The sequence below is a fragment of the Doryrhamphus excisus genome, chromosome 9 (assembly GCF_030265055.1).
Source record: "Doryrhamphus excisus isolate RoL2022-K1 chromosome 9, RoL_Dexc_1.0, whole genome shotgun sequence".
NCBI lineage: Eukaryota > Metazoa > Chordata > Actinopteri > Syngnathiformes > Syngnathidae > Doryrhamphus > Doryrhamphus excisus.
Genome location: NC_080474.1, coordinates 11,311,104 through 11,331,773, shown reverse-complemented (window position 1 = coordinate 11,331,773; position 20,670 = coordinate 11,311,104). Strand labels below are relative to the sequence as shown.

The 20,670-nt window shown below is 39.6% G+C and overlaps 2 protein-coding genes across 3 annotated transcripts in view; one reads left to right on the top strand and one right to left on the bottom strand.

Annotated features, from left to right (window-relative positions):
- Window positions 1–4,381, bottom strand: part of tmem163a (transmembrane protein 163a) — a 33,122-nt gene extending 28,741 nt beyond the window's left edge. Inside the window, exons 1-2 of the mRNA XM_058082921.1 lie at window positions 3,824–4,381; window positions 1,061–1,180 (exon numbers count right to left, since the gene is read on the bottom strand). Of these exons, the coding sequence (XP_057938904.1) occupies window positions 1,061–1,180; window positions 3,824–4,025 (322 nt within the window). The 5' untranslated portion in view covers window positions 4,026–4,381. The remainder of the gene's footprint in view (window positions 1–1,060; window positions 1,181–3,823) is intronic.
- Window positions 4,382–12,448: 8,067 nt separating this feature from the next.
- Window positions 12,449–20,626, top strand: acmsd (aminocarboxymuconate semialdehyde decarboxylase). Of its 2 annotated transcripts, XM_058082781.1 has the most exons (10): window positions 12,449–12,611; window positions 14,250–14,294; window positions 14,864–14,960; window positions 15,047–15,096; window positions 16,170–16,406; window positions 16,533–16,626; window positions 17,691–17,786; window positions 17,860–18,032; window positions 18,654–18,752; window positions 18,837–20,619. In XM_058082781.1, exons 1-10 carry the CDS (start codon window positions 12,555–12,557, stop codon window positions 18,897–18,899), a joined length of 1,011 nt encoding a protein of 336 aa, XP_057938764.1. In that variant the 5' UTR covers window positions 12,449–12,554; the 3' UTR covers window positions 18,900–20,619. The 2 variants fall into 2 exon arrangements, with proteins under 2 accessions (XP_057938764.1, XP_057938765.1); XM_058082782.1 differs by lacking the exon at window positions 14,250–14,294 and having other exon boundaries at window positions 18,837–20,626.
- Window positions 20,627–20,670: the final 44 nt, after the last annotated feature.

The following is a 20,670-nucleotide window of genomic DNA, read 5'->3' as shown; positions in this document are numbered from 1 at the left end:
AATACTGCACATACAATGTGTTACTGATTGATCATCCTGAAAGAATGCATTCAAAATGTGTCCTTGCAATCAATTTTCTATGTCCTTTCATGTGCAATTTTCCATATCTTTATATTTTTAACATCTTTATACTGTATTAGACAACAGCAAAACACCAAAAGTACCTTCCAGGGCAGCCAAGTTCCATAATTCATAATCCTTTTACACATAAAACTCTCACAACCACTGCCTTTTATTGTCCATTATGTGTGTACAGTTATTTCAAAACCAAATGTATTTGTATTTGCAGTTACAACCCTGCTAGGATCCAAAAGGTATCAGTGTTCACCAGATCAAGCCTATGGTGTTATTCTCTGGATACAGTAGTAGATGTTGTTACAGTAGTTACATAATAATTCTGTTTGTGAAGTACCAATGTTCCGCCATCAGCCCGTAGATTGACACTAGTGGTTGTGGGGGGTATATGCAATTTTTTAACTAGCCTACTGGGGACAAGTAAATTGATCCAGACAATATTAAATTCTGCTGATGTGTTGTTGCAGCTGCTTTTTATTAATACCTGTACATACACTATGAGTGCAACCCTCGGACAATATTTAGCAATATAATGTCTCAAGGGACATTACTACAAATTTAGAGTAGTCAGTGTACAGTCAGCGTATAGCTGGCAATATAAAAGGACGCCTTCAGTCAGGCATGGAAAAATTAATTCATAACATGTACCGGCATGCTGAAGCTGATGATGAGCCCCTTCCACCCTGAAAAGTACAATTTGTGCCAACCTAACCGAACAAAAATGGGCATCACTAAACTGCCCCACAATATTTGCCTCAGCTAATGTGACATCTATCCACTGTGTCTATGACAGTATTTTAACATGTTTCCATGAAGGCATCGCTTTTTGCAGAAGGAAGTAAGAAATAAACTGCCCCAGTCAGCGTTATTGCTACTGGCTGTAATACTCACACACTTTACATCACTTAATGTGATGCACATGATGTACACTGCATGCATATGCCTGTTCCTGTATAGTAGAATCATATTTGTATCAAATGCTTACTGAATGCCGTCACAGCCAGTATGAGGGTGACCACGATGGAGCTCCATGAGACCCAGAGTGCCTTCTTCCTGTAGTTCTGAGCCTCATGTGGCTTCAGGCGCAAGCTGCTCTCTAGGAGGCCTGCAATAAAACACAAGGACAGTCTGAAGCTAAATTCAAAATTCTTAGGCCAGATACTCTCTGCTCTCCCACTAGATCTGCTTGTCTATTTACGGTGTTAGCAATGTCTCCCAAGAAGTGTTTCTTCGTAAGGCAAAGCTCAATTTGTTTACATTCCTAACAAGTCAAACATCAAGCAGAAGTGGTCTGAGTTCCTGAGTCCCTACCAGCAAAATAAAAATATTTAAAAGGGTCCTATTATGCAAATTTTTCAGCCCTTTGAATTGAGTTGTGGACTCCTATAAAGCAGCTACACACAATGACCAGCACAGAAAGCCTATTCAAACCACCATAATCTGCACCTATTCCAGATGTATTTCTTTCGATTTCAAGCTTCCCACGAAAACTGTTATTTATGAATTATTCCCCCCACCGCCTGCCTCCATGCATGTCCACTCTGCTTGGTTACACTCCCAAGTGCTTAGGAGAACTTCCTTTGTTGTACCTGCAAACCCAACTTTATAGGAATTGATAAACGGTACAGGAGCTGACGGCAATTGTCCGCTTTTAACATATGTGTTAGATCCCGTATCTGATCTGGAAGTAAAGACTGGATAGTCCAAAGTTTCTCAAGAAAAGAGGTTACGTCAAAACATCTCTCAATGGTAAGTACCTTTAGCATTTTAACATTTCTATTTGTATCGCATCTGTAACGTGTTATGTCATTAGACATTTCTTGCGGAACAACCAGTGTTTAGAAAACAGTTATATATTTGCAGGGTATGCCATCAGAGGCTTAGGTATCCTGTCTGTATCAACATAGTAGAGATTATTTAATCAACAAAAATATGCTATATGCCAAAAGAGCAAATATTTTAGTGTGGCAGAAGGGGAAGTGTGTTGTTGTAACCTTGTATGTGTGGCAGAGGGGGAGGAGTGAAAGCATGCTTTAAAATCACATGACCCATAGATCTGAGATCAGACTCATGGCATGTGTTTCCACATGTTTGTGTGTGTGTGTGTGTGTGCGCGCACATGCAAGCGTATGCAGTGGTGTCTGTGTCACACATCTTGCTATGGTGAAAATGATGTTGTTGCAAAGGTTGATTAAACACTGAGTAACCCAAAACAATGATATAAACGAGATATAGCTGGAACAAATTAATATGAAGCAAACACCTACAGTTAGTGGTTGGGTCCGCAACATATCGGAAAAGAGGCAAAAATCACTGTGCATCACTGTTTTCCAAAGTCAAAGCTATAATATCTTGTATTGGCTAAAACACAAATAATGACTCTGCTTTAATTAACGACTAAGGGAAATAATAACAATTGTATTAACAGGTATTTTTAGCGCAAAATAAGTGCCTCAAGGCATGCTGAGCAGCCGGCTTCAAGCATGCCTTTGACCTGGGGTTATCTGGAAACTGAAACTTCGGGTTGTGCAGGGGCGTCAAATGGCAGAGGGGTATGTGGAGACGTTGCAGGGAGCATCCCTCGTGGCTAAAGGCCCTCGTCTGTGTTGTAATGACTGGATTTTTCAACGGGACAACACTGCAGTTCATCACTCTTTTGGACCAACCTGTGAGTTCATCTGATCTAAATCCAATTGAAAACATTTGGGAATGGATGGTAAGGGAAGTTTACAAAAATATGCATTACTTCCAGACACTAGATGCCATCCATGAAGCCACCTGGAGCAACATTCCATTCTATGGTGTTAAACTTTTGCAGATAGACTTTTGTCTATATAAACTGAGTTACAGGCTTATGATCAATTGAATAACACAGGGCAATTAATCCAGCATGGAATGTTTAGTTCCACTAGTGCATATAATGAATGGGATTATAATAGTAGGTGGAAAAAAATTATCATCATACATAATTCCCTTTCAGCCCCACCCCAACACACAGTTAAACTAAAGGGCTTAAGCAGATGCAAATTCACACTCATGGGTTTATCCGCCATGCATGTGACTGGTACCAAGGTGGCTTCAAAGCACACTGTCTTAGGGCCTTAAGCAATCCAAAAATTAGCAGCCATTGTAAAACTCTTACATTACACTTATACTAAAGCTGTAAAACACAACACAGTGTAAACACTGTAAACATTTATAACACCAGCATGCTCTGCTAAACTAAGCTAATCCTACTAGCTTCCATTAATGCTCCGTGAAAGATGAGTTTTTGCCACAGTTTTGACATGTATAGTTCGGAAGGGGGCGCGTTAGTGTTTGTGATGAGTTTCCGCAACCATTGAGCAGTCCGCCAGGGAAATATTTCCCAAAACGAATATTTCTTCTCCTCCCTACATCCTTTTATTCACGTCATCTCATGCGCCGCATGATTCATGAAATTCAATTTTTCGATAAATTCAATTTTTATTTGCCAATTTCGCAATTCTGTGTAAATCATAGGACCCTACTTTATGAGGGAAGTTAATTTAGGAAATGTTGCCTAAATGACGATTCAGCTTTAAAAGTTGTGCTTTCACCAGGATCCTTCTAGTGTATTACCTATAAATTATTCAAATGCGAGGAAAAAAAAACTCCGATTTCGTTTCTCCTGTGCACCATATCCACACCCGCGCACAGGCTTAAACAAACACACACAAAAAACAGTTCACACACACAAGACTTAAACAAATACACAAATAACAGTTACCTTCTCCCTCCACACTGTCGGTGATTTTCATCTCCTGGCCTGAGGTGAGAGCCTCAGGCTGGATGGGGCTCTTTGCATGCTGATGGTGGTTGTTACTGAAGCCATCCGGGGCGCACTGGCCGTTCCGCACAGCGCCTGAAGAAGGATCCACAATGGTCAAGTCCGGGACTGGGTAGGAATTTGGTGTCGCCGGGTCTGTCATTGCCGTTGTTAGTTATTTTGAAATTTCAAACTCAGCAGCAGACAAGGAGGCGGATGATGAAGAAAGATTCGCTGAGGACAGCAGACGTCCAAGCGCCACCTTTATAACGCCACCCGTGGCGGCCCGATTGCGCAGGAGGGGGTGGAGAAGTGAGAGATGATGATAAAATAAGATCTATCTTCCGATTAGAGAAAGAAGAGCGACTTGTGCCCTTTAGTAAACAGCAGCCTGCCTATGGAAGCTGGAGACAGTTTGGACTTGGATGCAGTCATGCATGCATGGCTGAGATGTGCTGGGAATGTGGCGGGCGGGTCCAGCACATTGTTTCCTCCTCCCATTTTCATCCTTCACTCCTATTGAAAAACCTGTGCACTTTAGGGAAATGCACCCCCAATCAAGGTAGATGCTGCAGTCAATTTCATCATACTAGTAATAAAATACTATGCTCCAGAATGACAAGTGACATTATTATATCAATCCTGTTTAAACATGTGTTTTTAACATTATCAGTTGCTAAAACCTGACGTTCGCTGTAAAAGTCTAACACCTCCTGGTGTTGTGGCTTTGGGTATATAATCCTCTTTCTTGGCAGTCAAATTCATTCAATTAGTACAGTTTGATATTTTGCAGTTTTTGCTTATTTATATTGTGTTAATGATATTGTTGTGTTTATATATGGGAGTGCTTCCAGTTTCCCAGCATGCGTTGCGGCACTAGTTTGTACATGGCTGTTAAGATTAGGTGAGAGGCGTACATATAGGGCACATATAGACAACCATTCACACTCACATTCATACCTATGGACAATTTGGAGTCACCAATTAACCTAGCATGTTTTTGGAATGTGGGAGGAAACCGGAGTACCTGGAGAAAACCCATGCATGCACAGGGAGAACATGCAAACTCCACACAGAGATGGCCGAGGGTGGAATCGAACTCGGGTCTCCTAGCTGTGTGGCCTGTGCACTAACCACTTGTAGCCCAAAAAAACGTAATTTTATTAATAAAGGAAAAATAGTTTTACTATAGCATGGGCATATTAAAGAAAAATGCATTATTTTATTTATAGGTGTACTTTATGAAAAACGAAATAAAAAATAAAGTTTTAATCTACGTAAAATGTTATAATGCTATGAGAATAAAATCCAAATATTCTGGCAATCAAGTCATAATTATGAGAAGAAAATGTAAAAGTTGAAATAGTTGGAGAATTATGGGAATAAAGAAATATTATTAACAATATTATGAAAAAATAATAATTTTCTAACCAGACAAGTCATAATTTTCGCTTAAATGCTCAACCACTCACTGTAGCTGGTGGGTGGAGGGCACAATTCCATTTCAGTGCCTCAGGAGATGATTAGCTGACCCAAGGGACCAAACAGGGGTGTGTTTATTTTTTAACATTCATATTTTACATTATTTTTATATGTCAAACACACATTGTATTTTTGAGACGTCACTAACTCATTGACAATATGATTTCACCAACAAGACCAATATCATGTAGTCGAGGCACATAAAGACAGGGGCAACCATGCTAGCCAAAGTAAGAGAACTATGAATTAAGAGATGTCTTTCACATCAGTAGTACTTCTGTTCCTGCTGCAAGATGTGCAATTGTAGGTTACAACAGTAAAAGGTGTTTGTTGCCACATATCCTGTTGTAAAAACTGCAACCAAGTCGGTGCAGTTTCAGTCTCCTCAAAACAGAAGCTTCCACAATATGTCTGCAAGCTGCAGAACAACTGTGATGGGAAAATTTATATTTCACATGTATAACATAGTTTACACATTGTTTGAATTACTTTACGGCCTTTTGTAGCGCTTCAACATTTGCATCCGAGCACATCCTGCTGTCCCTTCAAAGATGGTGGCACAGCAGGAGGCTATCTGTAACCTGGGGTTAGGGGCAGTGTCGGAGGAGGTCATTCTTTGATCAAAGCTTTACCTTCATGGGATAAGGGGACATCAGGATGTCCCACCAAATGGCTGACCCTAGGAGGTTGTCTCGCATGGGTGTGACAAACCTTGCCAGAAGGTTGGGTGTGTAGACTAACCCCCATACATGAGGGTGGCATCGGGGGAGTGATATGAATGTCTCTTTTCTATTGTAATGTAAATCATTTGCATGCTATGGAGTATAAAAGTTCCCGCCAAGAGGCCACTCTTGGCCAGACACCTACAGACCGCCATGCGTGTGTTGTCTGACCCCTTTGTTTTGCAAAGGTAATAAAAACTGCCAGAGCTATGTATTTATTTCAGGCATTCTCTATCCTACTTAGGATGATAGAAATTTTTTCCACAACAATTTGGTGTCAGAAGTGGGATTCCTTGGCTGATTGGATCTGGACCTGTGGCGGACAGCGACTGATCATCCTGGAATTAATTTTTTCCTCCAGCCTCTCTGTCATTGACATTCAGAGATTTTCAGGGCTGACCGTCCAGGACTCCAGACCATCACCACTGGAATCTCTTATCAAGAGTGGAACTACGTTTTTTTGATGGTGAGAATCCTGAAATAATTACTATATTTGAGCATTAGTTGCATGTTTATATGTAAGTGTTGTAGTGTTTCCCATATGCACATTTGGTCACTTGTCGGTACGGATAAGATCTCTGGAACATGAGTGAATCGCGTATCAGAGTATACTGGGTATACTTTCATGCTAATAAGATCTCAGTAACAACATTGAGTGAGTTACGCATGGTATGGGCGGACAAGACCTCAATAATATAAAAAATAAACCAAAAAAATTGTGAGTGAGTCGCGCACCATTGGGCGAACAAGACCTCTGTAACAACAAAGAGTGAGTTGCGCTTGTAGCTGTTTTGTGCTAATGAGACCTCAGTAATAGATTAATAGATAGTAATAGATTAGAGAATAGGAGTGAATCATGCACAATTGTATATTGGATATACATTAATGCGAACAAAATCTTGAAGTGATAAAGAGTGGATTACGCATTATTCATTGGATACAGCTCGGCTTTGTCGTGGATTGTGCCGAAGGAACAACACGGATTCGGGGTGACGACCTTGTCTTAAGGGAATTGTGCACAACCGAGTGACATCTGTAAATATGGGAAATCTGGTAAACAAGCAACTATAGGTAAAGAAAAAAAAATGAGGAAAGCATGCATAAAAAAAAAAACACTAATATGGGGAACTTTTGAGAACAAGAGAAAGTGAGTTAAACAAAATAGATAAGTGAGATTTTTGTTGGGAAAAATGGTGATAAGGGAAAACATCACATTGCATTGTTTAAAAGAAAAATAATTATTTGAGAGAAAATCAAAGAGCATTCAAGAATTTTGTTTAGGACATGGAATGTTTGAAAAAAAAAATGAAAAAGGCTAAAAACCATTGAGAGCAGAGAGCACTGCTTGCAACTAAGACTTGTAATGATGATCGTTACATAGATGATGAAGATCTGCAACACACACTGACATGAAAAGAACAGACAAGACTTCTCAGAATAGGTCTTCCTTCTTTTTCTCCTACAGTGCCTCAGTGTCTCAGAGTGGACCATGATCTTGATCGCACACCTCCACCCTTGCTCTGCCAACAACCTGACAACAACATCCTGATACAACAACATGCACGATGAGTCCAATATCATCAGCCATGCCATTATGTCCAGTTTCATCTTCACCAAGACCTGAAGAAGATCCAACACATGAGCTGTGTTCTAACTGCAAACGATCCCTTCCAGACATGCATTGTCGCTCGTATCCAAACGGATGCTTAGCAAGTATCCTGTGACTGATGGTGGAGACCATGAGTGGGACAATGGTGTAAGGAAGGCGTGTGGGGAGGCCATAACAGCCCTGCTTGTGTTTAGTGAAGTTGTCCCACTTTCCCTGACCACTGAAGAGTTCTGCAGATGTTTGCTGACATGGTGATCACGGTGACGACAATCACATCACCAGCAACTAAAGCGGAATGTGGCCGAATTAGAACTGGATGGATCTCACTTTTGACCGGATGGATCACACCTTTGATGCAAGGACAAGACATGTACCAGAATCAATGGGTGGCAACAAATGGCCACCTGCAAGGAGGACATCCAGAGAAGAGACTGGGACAGCAATATGACCCTGGCATGTGCAGCAAAAGGAGACTTTGGACCAAAGACTTGATGGAGGACTTTCTTAACAAACATGGTGGAAGGAAGCAAGGAGGTGGGGCGTGATGGGATCATGCCTACTCTGACTCATCTGATGCCAAGGATGATACTGAAGTTGACAGTAACACACACACACATACACATCTATATGCTCTGTCCTTTTCTTCCTTTTGTTTAGAGTCTTGGCTTAAATCAGCCCCTCTTGCTGATAACTATGTAGAATATGATCTACTTCTCTCTTTTAGAATATGCTATAAGAAGACATAGTATACAAAATATGGTTATTTCTTTTCCTTTCTGATGAAACACACTTACTAAGAGTGACAAATTCCTAACCTCTCCAAAGTTGAATGGCAATTATGTTAACTTCGTTGGCCAATTAGGTGAAGTGGACCAAAGACAAGTCACCATTGGATTTTCTGTTTAAGAGAAAATTCAACTTCAAAAATTAAGTATGTTGGCATATGGTGTAAAGGACCAAATGGCCTATTTTCTAATTCAGATGGAGGTGAAGCTTTAAAAACTGACACTGACCCTGATGTTCACACTTTGGTGAAGCAAGATGCCAATCAGCTGTATGCATATCAAAGGAAGATGCAAACTGGTGACATGAGTGCTCAACTGGTGGAGGAGGTTAAGAACTCCTACTTTCGCGCACACACACACACACACACACACACACACACACAATTTATGCAAATTGATGCTCTGCAAGGTCTTCAATGCATATCATACCTTTCTATGGTGATGAGAAATTTGATAAAAGATATTAACATAGGGATAGCTGCTTAGGGAATGTTTATCTCACAAATATTTTGTTCTGGGCATAAGTGCTGCCTTGATGCACATTTGGGTTACTCAGGTAATTTTTTTTTTTTTTGACGTCAATGATTCCATTCCTCATGGGTCTCTATCTAAAAGAGACACAGTGACAAATGGAATAATGTGGGCCTTTTTTGTACAAGCATGCTATTTTACATTCGATTGGGAATGCACAAACAATTTGTTAATTTATTACAGTCCGCAATTGGATTTTTTTAAAAGTATTTTTGGCAAAAATACACTCAGAAAGGACTGTCCAGCTGGTTTTTCATTGTTGTGTTGTCTTGTTTGTCTGTGTGAGTGTGAATGTGAGGCTGAAGCCATCCTTGACCATCACTTTGGAAAAAGGAAACAAATGTATTGCAATACAGAACAAACCCAATGATTAGTTTACTAATAGACGCATGCAAAGAACATATTAGGCTGTTCTGCTCTTTTAGCATCAATAGGCATAAATTAAATCTGCTAAAATGTAGATAGTTCATTTACGGTATGCAGAACCTTCATCTAAAAATTAGCTATTCCGAAAAAGGCCTTGTAAATTAGGACAATCCGACTTTCAAAGGAACTTGGACCTTTTAAGTGTTGCAAATGACATCCTGACATGAGGACTATGAGTGCGACACACCGACAGCAGGGTTCTTCATGGGGGACAGTGGACTGTGACAAAAAATTTTAATTGACTGAAATTTAAATGTGTTAATTGTTCTTTCAGGGTTGTTCTTGTGTTGTGGAGAGACATCAACTACTATGAACTATTCCAGCCTAACCTTCATTGTTCCACATTAGGAAAGCACATTCTCCTGGAGGAGGAGAAGACAAATGTCATATGTGGCCGAAACATGACATCTTTTTTGTTTAAAACTGTTTAACAGTACTAACATGTACTAACATTAACACTGTAACACTTGAGGTCATTCACACACCTGGCAGGGAGTGTCATCATTTTAACTTCAGTTTGTTCCACAGGACACTTCTTCAGGATCCAGAGTTTGAATTGTTGTAACTTTGTTTGATGTTGTCCAGCTTCACAGATTACTGTTTGCAGATGTATAAAAAAATATAACCGTCATTTGATTTTACAGGGAACTGCCAATGCTTGTGGAAGTTGACACATGGGAAATACATGTGTCAAAAGGGGGGAGAATATCATTTTGTTGAGTAATCATGGTTAACAATTGGACATTATATATATATATATTTTTTTGCTAGAATTGGTTTCTCCAAAACCAAAGTGAGTGAAACAAAGGTAGGTATGAGTTCTAACATTAGAGGTTGATAATTATCAGTGATCAACAGTGTCATTGACACTCCATGGATTGTACAACATGCTGAAGATTTTGGTAAGTTACTGTATCTTGTTTTTTGTTTTTTTTCTTTACTATAGTACTGTATTTGGTACTTTGCCTTCCATAGTGCCAATGGTCATGCTAATGAGAGCAAATGGTCCATTGAAACCCAAATTTCCAGCTGTGAGCAAGGAACACTACTGCAGTGTGACAATGTCCATCTTAATGCAAATTCAGACCAGATGGTGTGTTGGTTTAAATTCAGTGAAACCTTGTGTTGTTTGGCAAAAACTTAAATGCAGAGCTGGATGTTAAAATTAAAGTTAAAATAGATATTGGTGGCATGATGGCAGAGTGGTTAGCACTGCTGTCTCACAGCAAGAAGGTTAGAGAACCTTTCTGTGTGGAGTTTCATGTTCTCCTCATGCTTACGTGGGCTTTCTGCTGACGATTAGAAAATTTTAAGGCTCATTTACAATCAACGTCAATGGCCAAAAAATGAACAAAGTGTTGGTATTCAGTCAGACACTACATGATGGTTGCCTACTGCTCTCGAGATTAGTCATATGTAGAGAACACATCTGACATGTATGACGTAGATGTAAAATGTTGTGTTGCTCATTCATTTCTTTCTATGTTCTTGGTGGGTGTCGAGTGACCTGATATCTGTTGGCCCTGGGGGCCATGGAGAGGACGTGTTGGAGTTCCAGCAGAGGGAAGACTCCACTGTCAGCGTGGTCATATGAGAGACCTGCACACAGATCGGTCAAGGCAGAAAGACACCTAAACAGAATGGAAGAAATGTCCACTCAACCTTCTCAACTGCGTGTTTGGATGGAGCTCACGAGTTTGCACCGGCAACCGAAGAACAAGGGCTTCAATCAAGAGGATTGGCTGACTGACTGACTGATTGAATACAACACGATAGAACAACAGCAAGCCATCAACAGAGGCACAAGGACTTCGACATAATTTGGATTCTCATCGGGATCGCGGGTAGGCTGGAGCCTATCCCGGTTGACTTTGGGCAAGAGGATGCACTGACTGCCAACCAATCACATGGCAGACACCAAATATCAAAATGAACTGACTGTCGATGAACACCTCCACCATCTATCGCAACAATTGAACACATTATAACACGGTTTTCCACATTCCTAACTTTCATGATAATTAATTTACTGACAACCCTGATCTGATGTTTGTTTATCTGTAAATGTACTGTAATTCGTGATTAGTTAATAATCAAAAGGGAGGAGTGTGATGGGAAAATTTATATTTCACATGTATAACATAGTTTACACATTGTTTGAATTACTTTACGGCCTTTTGTAGCGCTTCAACATTTGCATCCGAGCACATCCTGCTGTCCCTTCAAAGATGGTGGCACAGCAGGAGGCTATCTGTAACCTGGGGTTAGGGGCAGTGTCGGAGGAGGTCATTCTTTGATCAAAGCTTTACCTTCATGGGATAAGGGGACATCAGGATGTCCCACCAAATGGCTGACCCTAGGAGGTTGTCTCGCATGGGTGTGACAAACCTTGCCAGAAGGTTGGGTGTGTAGACTAACCCCCATACATGAGGGTGGCATCGGGGGAGTGATATGAATGTCTCTTTTCTATTGTAATGTAAATCATTTGCATGCTATGGAGTATAAAAGTTCCCGCCAAGAGGCCACTCTTGGCCAGACACCTACAGACCGCCATGCGTGTGTTGTCTGACCCCTTTGTTTTGCAAAGGTAATAAAAACTGCCAGAGCTATGTATTTATTTCAGGCATTCTCTATCCTACTTAGGATGATAGAAATTTTTTCCACAACAACAACAGACCTGGTATTTTTAGTAAGGCTGTGGAAATAAGGTCATAATATGCATCTCACATACTTATATTTCTGCATCAGTGGAACATACAAGCGTTGAGGAACTGTGTCAACAAGACACATCCACGATGAAATCCTGGGTGAAAAAATAGGATACAGTTGTCCCTTGCTACATCAGTGTTTTAAAAATAAACAAATAAACAAATAATAATGCTAACACAGGAGTATGCTACATTGTCTAAGAGTTATTAAAATAAAAGATTCATTATTATGGAATAACAATGAATCACAAACTAAGTTCTTTCAGATTAGCTCTGAGCTTTGTTAATAAATGACAGGGTGTGTGGCAGCAGTAGTTATTCACCTGACGGTCATCGCTTCCAAGTTTAGTGACTTTGCCGGATTTCCTCGCCGTTACTGAATGAAAAACACTGCTGGCAGACTTCCACGTCGTCGGGGCAATCAAAAGGATGAAGGTTGACATACACAATCATATTTTACCAAAGGAATGGCCCAATTTGAAGCAGGTAAGCCAAGAGACGACACATTCTCAAGACACGTATCGGTGCACATACTTTATGTAAGAATAAGCCTGGAGTGGAGAGTCAGTCTAAATAGTCCATAGGGCAGACCGATACGATTCTATTGTGAAATAATCTTTCGTCTGAGGTCCGTGGGAGGCTTCTGTGTGTTCTAAAAGACATAAAAACACGTGCAAACCATCCACAGTGGAATCTTAACAAGACAGCTTACTCCATACATCAGTGTTGTCTGGAAGTGGTTAAACTTTAATCAATATGGAGGACAGGCTTTGCTTGGCTTTTGTTAATGATTGGTTAGTTTATTACGGAAAAGAAGGCAAGGTCTTAATTTCTATATAAACTCTAAGGTCTTTCTTCCTTTTTCCTCTTTTTATGTTGCGATGAGAGCCAGCAAAGCCTTCTCTGCTGGCCTTTACACAATCAGGAGCTAATTCCATTATTTGTTCCAAGTTGTACTCAACAATACTCAACAATTTATTATCTTCATTTCGTAGTGTGTCTCTTGGCTGCACTTCTTCCAGTAGTACGTGTATAGTACATTTTTTTCGTCCTACCAGATATTAGCCTCGATGTGCTGTCATGTCAATGTAATCTGCACAGGGCCTTCCGAATCAGTAGTGCTGTCTTTAACCCAGTGGTTCCCAGACTTTTTTTGCAGTGCCCCCTTTGGGAGATGAAATTATCATCATCCCCCCATTTTGAAAACCACTATAGATTTCAGATTCAACTCACAGGGCCAGCGAGCAGGCTCTCAGTACCAGTACCACTGCACTTGAACGTGTAAAAAATAATAAGTAAATAATGAAATTTAGGAAGACCTGTAATATTTTGACTTTATTCCCATCATTGTCCAACTAATTCAACTTGTACATTTTCTTCTCATAATTATGACTTGATTCCCATAATATTTGGATTTTATTCTCATAGCATTATAACATTTTACGTAGATTAAAACTTTATTTTTTATTTCATTTTTCATAAATTACACCTATAAATAAAATAATGCATTTTTTCTTTAATATGCCAATGTTATCGTAAAACTATTTTTCCTTTATTATTTAAAATGACGGGTTCCACTGCGTACAAGTGGTTAGCGCACAGGCCACACAGCTAGGAGACCCGAGTTCAATTCCACCCTCGGCCATCTCTGTGTTTAGAGTTTGCATGTTCTCCCCGTGCGTATGTGGGTTTTCTTTGTGTACTCCAGTTTCCTCCCACATTCCAAAAACATGCATGTTAGGTTAATTGGTGACTTCAAATTGTCCATATGTATGACTGTGAGTGTGAGTGTTTTTTTGTCTCTGTGATTGCCTGGTGACCAGTCCAGTGTGTACCCCGCCTCTTGCCCAAAGTCAGCTGGAATAGGCTCTTGCACTCGCCTCCAACTTTAATGAGAATAAGCAGCATAGAAAATTGATAGATGGATGGATAGTTTTCCTTTAAGTCCCCACTGAAGGCCCAGGTACCAAATGCAATGCCCAGTGGACATTATAATTACCACAAAGGGGAAATTGTGTGTGTCACAACTGCAAAATACATAGGTTGCAACACAATTACATCCAATTGACAATTGTAATGTATTTTCTGACACATTTTATATGACACGCTTTACATGTGATGCAGAGGTATGGATATGATGGATTTGTCCAACTTCACCATCACTGCAAGGTCAGTCGCTTTTATTTTCTCTGTGTGTTCAAATAATGAATGACATCATGCTTTTCTTACAAGTGCTCAGTTTACAACTACAGTACCTATTCAGCCATGATAGGAGACCTAGTTATGGTTCATAGTCTATCGTAATCCATTATGTTTACTTTTTAGCATATGCCCTGACAATTTTATCTCTACAAAGTTTGAATGAACAGTCATTTGCCGTTTGCTGCCATCCTGTGGTTAGACGTTATTATGCAGTCAAATGTGCAAGCCATAAGGCAACTTCAGACTGAAAGTGGTTGTTAGAGGTGCCAGGTCACTACAGGCTATTGATGAGAACTCCATAAATGATCAGTCCAATTCCTTATTGGTAGAGGTGGGAATACAAGGTTTGTTCAGTTCTGATATTGATATTTATACTTGGATGTTTTTGAAGATCATTCAATGGTTTTAGGCAATCAAAACAAAAGAATATTAGAATTAATTCAACAATTTATTTGCAATTTCTTTGATGTGCTGCAAAATAACCATCACTTGTGTTGAAAAATATTCAAATCCGTTTTGCAAATGTTTCATTTTAGGGTGAAGCAGACATGATGAAAGATGGTAAGCTGTTCCGTGTGATACAGGAGAACTGCTGGGATGCAGACACACGAATACGAGACATGGACCAATATGGTAAATGCTCAGACGTCAATATCACAGGGTAACAAAAGAATTGCATCATGAATGAATTGACTTGTGCTTGTGATTATGATATTCAGGTGTCACAGTTCAAGCCCTTTCGACTGTTCCTGTGATGTTCAGCTACTGGGTAAGGGGCACCAATCCTGCTTAGGAAAGGAAAGATTTGGGACCTTGTTTTGTGTGGTACTTTCGTGGCAATGCTCAAAAAAACGCGAGTTAAAGTCTTTGACATAAGTGTATACCCTCACATGGGCAATTCAGCATTCATGGCACCACAAATTAGCAAATTTATCATCAAAAAAAAGTTGTTTTTTTTCCCTCAAAAAATAGGCAGTTTTTTTTCCATAAAAATACAACCCAATCACCATGAGTCAGTAATACAGGTTAAATGCACACCAAACTTTTAAGCATGCCCTCGAACTTTACATTTGTGTCTTTATGATACACTGGTCATGTTTTTCATCCAGCGTTGAGATTTCATACTTTGTTTGGCGGTTCTTGAATGCATCACAGCTGTGTGCTGTTACTTGCTACAACACGACTGCACACCATTTTACATTATCATATATTAGTGGTGCGTACCTATGCATTTTATGTACGGTAAAAATATCATTTTGAAAATGCGCTTAATAAGTGTGTGAGTATATTTAGGTTTAAAATCCAGTTAACAATGGCAATTGAAGAGAGAAGGGGAGGATTCTGGAGCTGAATCTATTTAATAAATGCCATAGACAAATAAAAGGAAAACATAAACAAACAGCAAAAATTGTGTCTCTTTTGTATTTAAATGTCACTACTACTAATACTGCATAGTGCCAACAGTGTAATATAAAAAATTTGCAATAAGCATTTTATTTTCAATACTTAAAAGTTATTGTGTATAACTGAGTTGCTATTTCATTCTTGATATGCTGTTTTTTTCATTTATTTTTGTTTGCTGTAGTAACAATATCATTAACCAATGTGGTCAGTTACGGTATGAATGAGTCTGATCATCTTGTGACTGATGGGACAGCTGGGATAGGCTCCAGTATACCTCAGTAAGTCAAGTGAGGATAAGCGACATAGAAGATGGATGACGTCTGCCCATCTTTATTGATGTGTCTGTTATAGTTAATATTTAGTTTTGTTTTTTTTTTTTACTGAATCGTGGAAAAAATACATTGCTGCTGTTAATGTGTTCATTTATTTTATTTCCAGGCCAAACCTCATGACACATTGGATCTTTGTGTCCTTTTAAATGATGATTTGGCCCAAACAGTGCGCAACCATCCCAAAAGGTTTGTGGGCCTGGGAACGTTGCCCATGCAAGCCCCTGACTTGGCTATTATGGAGATGAGGCGTTGTGTCAAGGAATTGGGTTTCCCCGGGGTGCAGATTGGTTCACACATAAACGACTGGGACCTCAATGCACCTGACCTTGATCCATTCTACGCTGTAAGAATTTGGATCACCGTACTACAGTACATGTTTGGATGCTCTTGGTGAAATGCTGTGATTTGTAAATGATTTTTGGCTGTAATGTAATGTTAAATACTTACCTGCAGTATGTTTCTTGTGCAGGCAGCTGAAGAGCTGAATTGCTCCATTTTTGTACACCCTTGGGACATGCAGACAGATGGGAGGATGGCTAAGTATTGGCTGCCCTGGCTGGTGGGTGAGGGAAATGGAGTAGGCACAGGATATATTGAATATTACCCCAAGTATACTGAATGAAGATGTCTGTGTATGTATGGTTGTGTTGCATTACTTTTTTAAACGTATGAGAGATGTGAGAGAATGAGATTATGTGAGCCCAAACTGCTCGTTGATTACATAGTGTAACAGAGAAATTGACCATTCACATACATTGACCCGAAGTCAGTGCATGTGTAAAAATTCATACACTCACAACAAATTGCACCCATGAATCAATAAAACATTGTAAATCTTCATGGACTACCTCTGAATCAGTGAAACTAGAGTTTTGGTCAACCCATGAGTTGGTAAAATTTGAGCCTCGTCACCCGTGAATCAGTTAAAGTCTAGTTTTCATGGAGCACTGTGAATCAGAGAAACTCTTTTTTGGAAGTCTTTGCCAACACATGAGTGTGAAACTCAGGTCTTTGTCTAGCAGCCAAGAGTCCGTGAAATTCAAGTCTTGGCCAACCTGTAAGTCAGTGAAAGTCAGGTTTTTGGTGAGCACATGTGAATCAGTAAAAATTGAGTCTTTGTAGTGAGTCAGTAAAGTGTGAGTCTTTGTCAACCGTAAGTCAATGATACAGATATTTAAGTCTTCGTTTAGCACTTGTGAGTCAGTGAAGCTGGAGACTTTGTCAACCTGTGAATCAGTGAAACTCGAGTTTTCATCAACCCGTGAGTCAGTGAAACTTCAGTGTTTGTCATTTGGTAAGTCAATGAAACTCCAGGGCTAAGTGAGTAACTTGTTCGCTTTGTCTATGATGCAGCTGGAGCTCCCAGAAATGGAAAAAGAGTTGTTGATTTGAGGCAGTTAAGGATTGGATGTGTTGCTTTTTCCACGAGGCTAATATGCATTTAGAGCAAGGCTTCTCAAATAGTGGGGCAACACCATTTCATTACAAACAATATTTGGTTGTAAAATTCAATAACATGATGTTAATTGTGTCCATATTCCAGTGCATTTCTACCATATGTGTACAAAAACTCTCAGGCCCAATGACCACTATATAATTTACATGACTTTCTCATGTCCCTCCAAAGGTATGCCAACAGAGACAACAATGGCTATTTGCTCTATGCTTTTCGGAGGAGTCTTTCACAGATTCCCAAAACTAAAAGTTTGCTTTGCTCATGGAGGTAGACAATAAACCAATTTTACAGTATATTTCACAATACGCTATGTTGAAATTCCTTCCCAATCTTTCTGCAGGTGGTTCTTTCCCATTCACTATTGGAAGAATTGAACATGGCCACAAAGTTCGCCCTGACCTGTGCGCTGTGGATAACACAACCAATCCCCGGAAATACCTTGGTTCTTTTTACACGGATTCCCTCGTTCATGATCCCATCTCCCTAAAGCTGCTTATTGATGTCATTGGAAAGGTGAGCTGCCATATCTTGTAGGTGGTTTGAGAAGACTACTGCTCTGGAGTGTTTATGTCAGATGCTTGTCACAGAAAGAAGTAAGTAAGTAAGTAAGTAAGTAAGTAAGTAAGTTTTATTTATATAGCACCTTTCTCAGACAGAAGTCACAAAGTGCTTCACAAAAGGCAAAACACAGAGTTAAAATACACATAAAAAATACAATAAAACAATGTACAATAAAGATAGACATAAAATAATACATAAAAACAGTATACAATAAAATAGACATAAATATATGATGGTCATAGTACCCTAAATCTACTGAGCTGGGTATGCCTGCAAAAACAAGTGAGTTTTAAGGCTACTCTTAAATGCATCGACAGAGTCAAGCGAACGTAGGGAGGGTGGAAGATCATTCCAGAGCCTCGGCGCAACAACCTGAAAAGATAGGTCTCCTCGGGTCCTAAAACGACTACGAGGGACCATGAGTAAATTTTGATCTAACGATCTCAGCCTCCGAGAGGGGGTATAGGGACGCAACAAGTCTTGTATGTAGACAGGGTCTTGGATGAACAAATCTTTGACATTTTGTAGTAAAGTTTGAATATTGTTAAGTTGTATGATTTATTACCTTTTAAGGATAAAGTGATGCTTGGAACTGATTACCCATTCCCACTGGGTGAGCTCCAACCTGGATCCCTGATTGAGTCAATGGAAGAATTTGATAGAACACTAAAGGTATATACCCTTCCCATAGCATGTTGTTGTGCTATATTATTTTTTTCACAAACAACATTTTAAGTACTGTTTTTTGTGTTACAGGATAAGCTGCTGGCAGAAAATGCATTGGAATTTCTGGGCCTTAAAAAGGAACAATTTCAGTGACAGGTTGATTGACTCCAGCCTGCGCTCAATAGTGTCAATATTTGAATGATTCTGTATCGGCAGTCAAATATTTAAAAATGTCATAACTTGTTAATTGTCACTTGGTCTAAAGGTGCATAATTAATTTTGGAAATTTGGAACTTAATCATTCAGTCAATCCTAAATAATAAAAGAATGTATAAAGAACTATTCATACCAATTACTAATTATTCATTCATTTTCTACCGCTTATTCTCACGAGGGTCGCGGGGGTGCTGGAGCCTATCCCAGCTGTCTTCAGGCGAGAGGCGGGGTACACCCTGGACTGGTCGCCAGCCAATCACAGGCCACATATAAACAAACAACCATTCACACTCACATTCATACATATGGACAATTTGGAGTCACCAATTAACCTAGCATGTTTTTGGAATGTGGGAGGAAAACGGAGTATCCGGAGAAAACCCACGCATGCACGGGGAGAACATGCAAACTCCACACAGAGATGGCAAAGGGTGGAATTGAACTTGCGTTTCCTAGCTGTAAGGCCTGCGTATACATATTAACCACTCGTATACATATTTATCACTAGTTCTTCATCTTCAATTTCGTATTGGATTTATATTGAGTGCTGGACCACATCATGTCAAATTAGTCAAACTAAGTATAGGGAAGGTGTGGTAATGTAACATCTGGTAATGTGAGACACCCCTTATATCTAGGCAACTGGACACATTGGTGGTCATGTGACCATGATGTTTTCTAGCCCCTTCCATTTCTTCCTCGGCTATGAAGAAAATAACCTCAGGATGATTTAGTAAGCATGATTTTTATACTTAATCAAGAATTATGTCAAAGCAAACTGGTTCAAGTAGGACAATTATACTATCCATGTTCATGAACTACACCATAATATAACGCTCTGTGCTTGATGTGAGTTGAAGATTAGCCTGAAATGCTAGAGAGGGTGTGGGATGAAGTGAGACATGTCTCACTCATGTTAAGTTCAGTCTGAAACATATTAAAGTAAATTTTGTTATTTTTTTATGAAGAAGGGGGACCAGAGGGTGTTCCAACTGGGATCACGGTTCCCAACTCTACACTCTCGGCAGGATCCTTGAGGGTGCGTGGGAATTTGCCCAACCACTCTACATGTGCTTTGTGGACTTGTAGAAGGCATTCGACCATGGAGAGGGAAGTCTGGACTTCCCTACCCAACCTCAGATAGGCGATAGAAGATGGATGGATAGACATTTGTTATGTTATAGCTATTGTATAAAAGCCATCATGGCAATTGATTGTGATTCTGATTTTGTTTGGAGTGATTTCAAGTGTTGAGAAAAATGTGCTAATTGACCAATATCCCCATGATTCTGTGACTAGTCTGACATTAGTTCTACAATGTGCATATTTCAAGTAATATGTCAGGAGTCTTACAGCTACAACATATGTGGTTATGGTATGATGTTTTTAAAGGGGAAACAGTAAGTGTATATGTATCAGGTGACCCCAACCTGTCCCACTTTAAATCCTTGATTTTTCTGGTCCGTCTCACTTTCCACTACCCTTTGTCCTAAACACATTGTGATGATTTCTGTTTCTAGGAAACACCCGCGACCAATAATAAATATGCAAATTGTATTGATAAATCATTCTTGCATGTCTCACATTACCACTCCTTCCTCTACAACTTTAAGCCTTTCAAACTCATGGACTTCAGCTATAAAAAAAAGATAAAACGTATATGGGATATACATTGACTTTAAGTATAGGGAGATGAAATTTCATTCAA

What these genes read in the sequence shown, in the direction of transcription:
- acmsd (XM_058082781.1), top strand. Translation starts at nt 12,555, where the DNA reads ATGAAGGTTGACATACACAATCATATTTTACCAAAGGAATGGCCCAAT. An exon ending in CTGTGATGTTCAGCTACTGG is followed by an intron (nt 15,097 to 16,169) that starts GTAAGGGGCACC and finishes TTTTATTTCCAG; the next exon opens with GCCAAACCTCATGACACATT. An exon ending in AATTTGATAGAACACTAAAG is followed by an intron (nt 18,753 to 18,836) that starts GTATATACCCTT and finishes TTTGTGTTACAG; the next exon opens with GATAAGCTGCTGGCAGAAAA.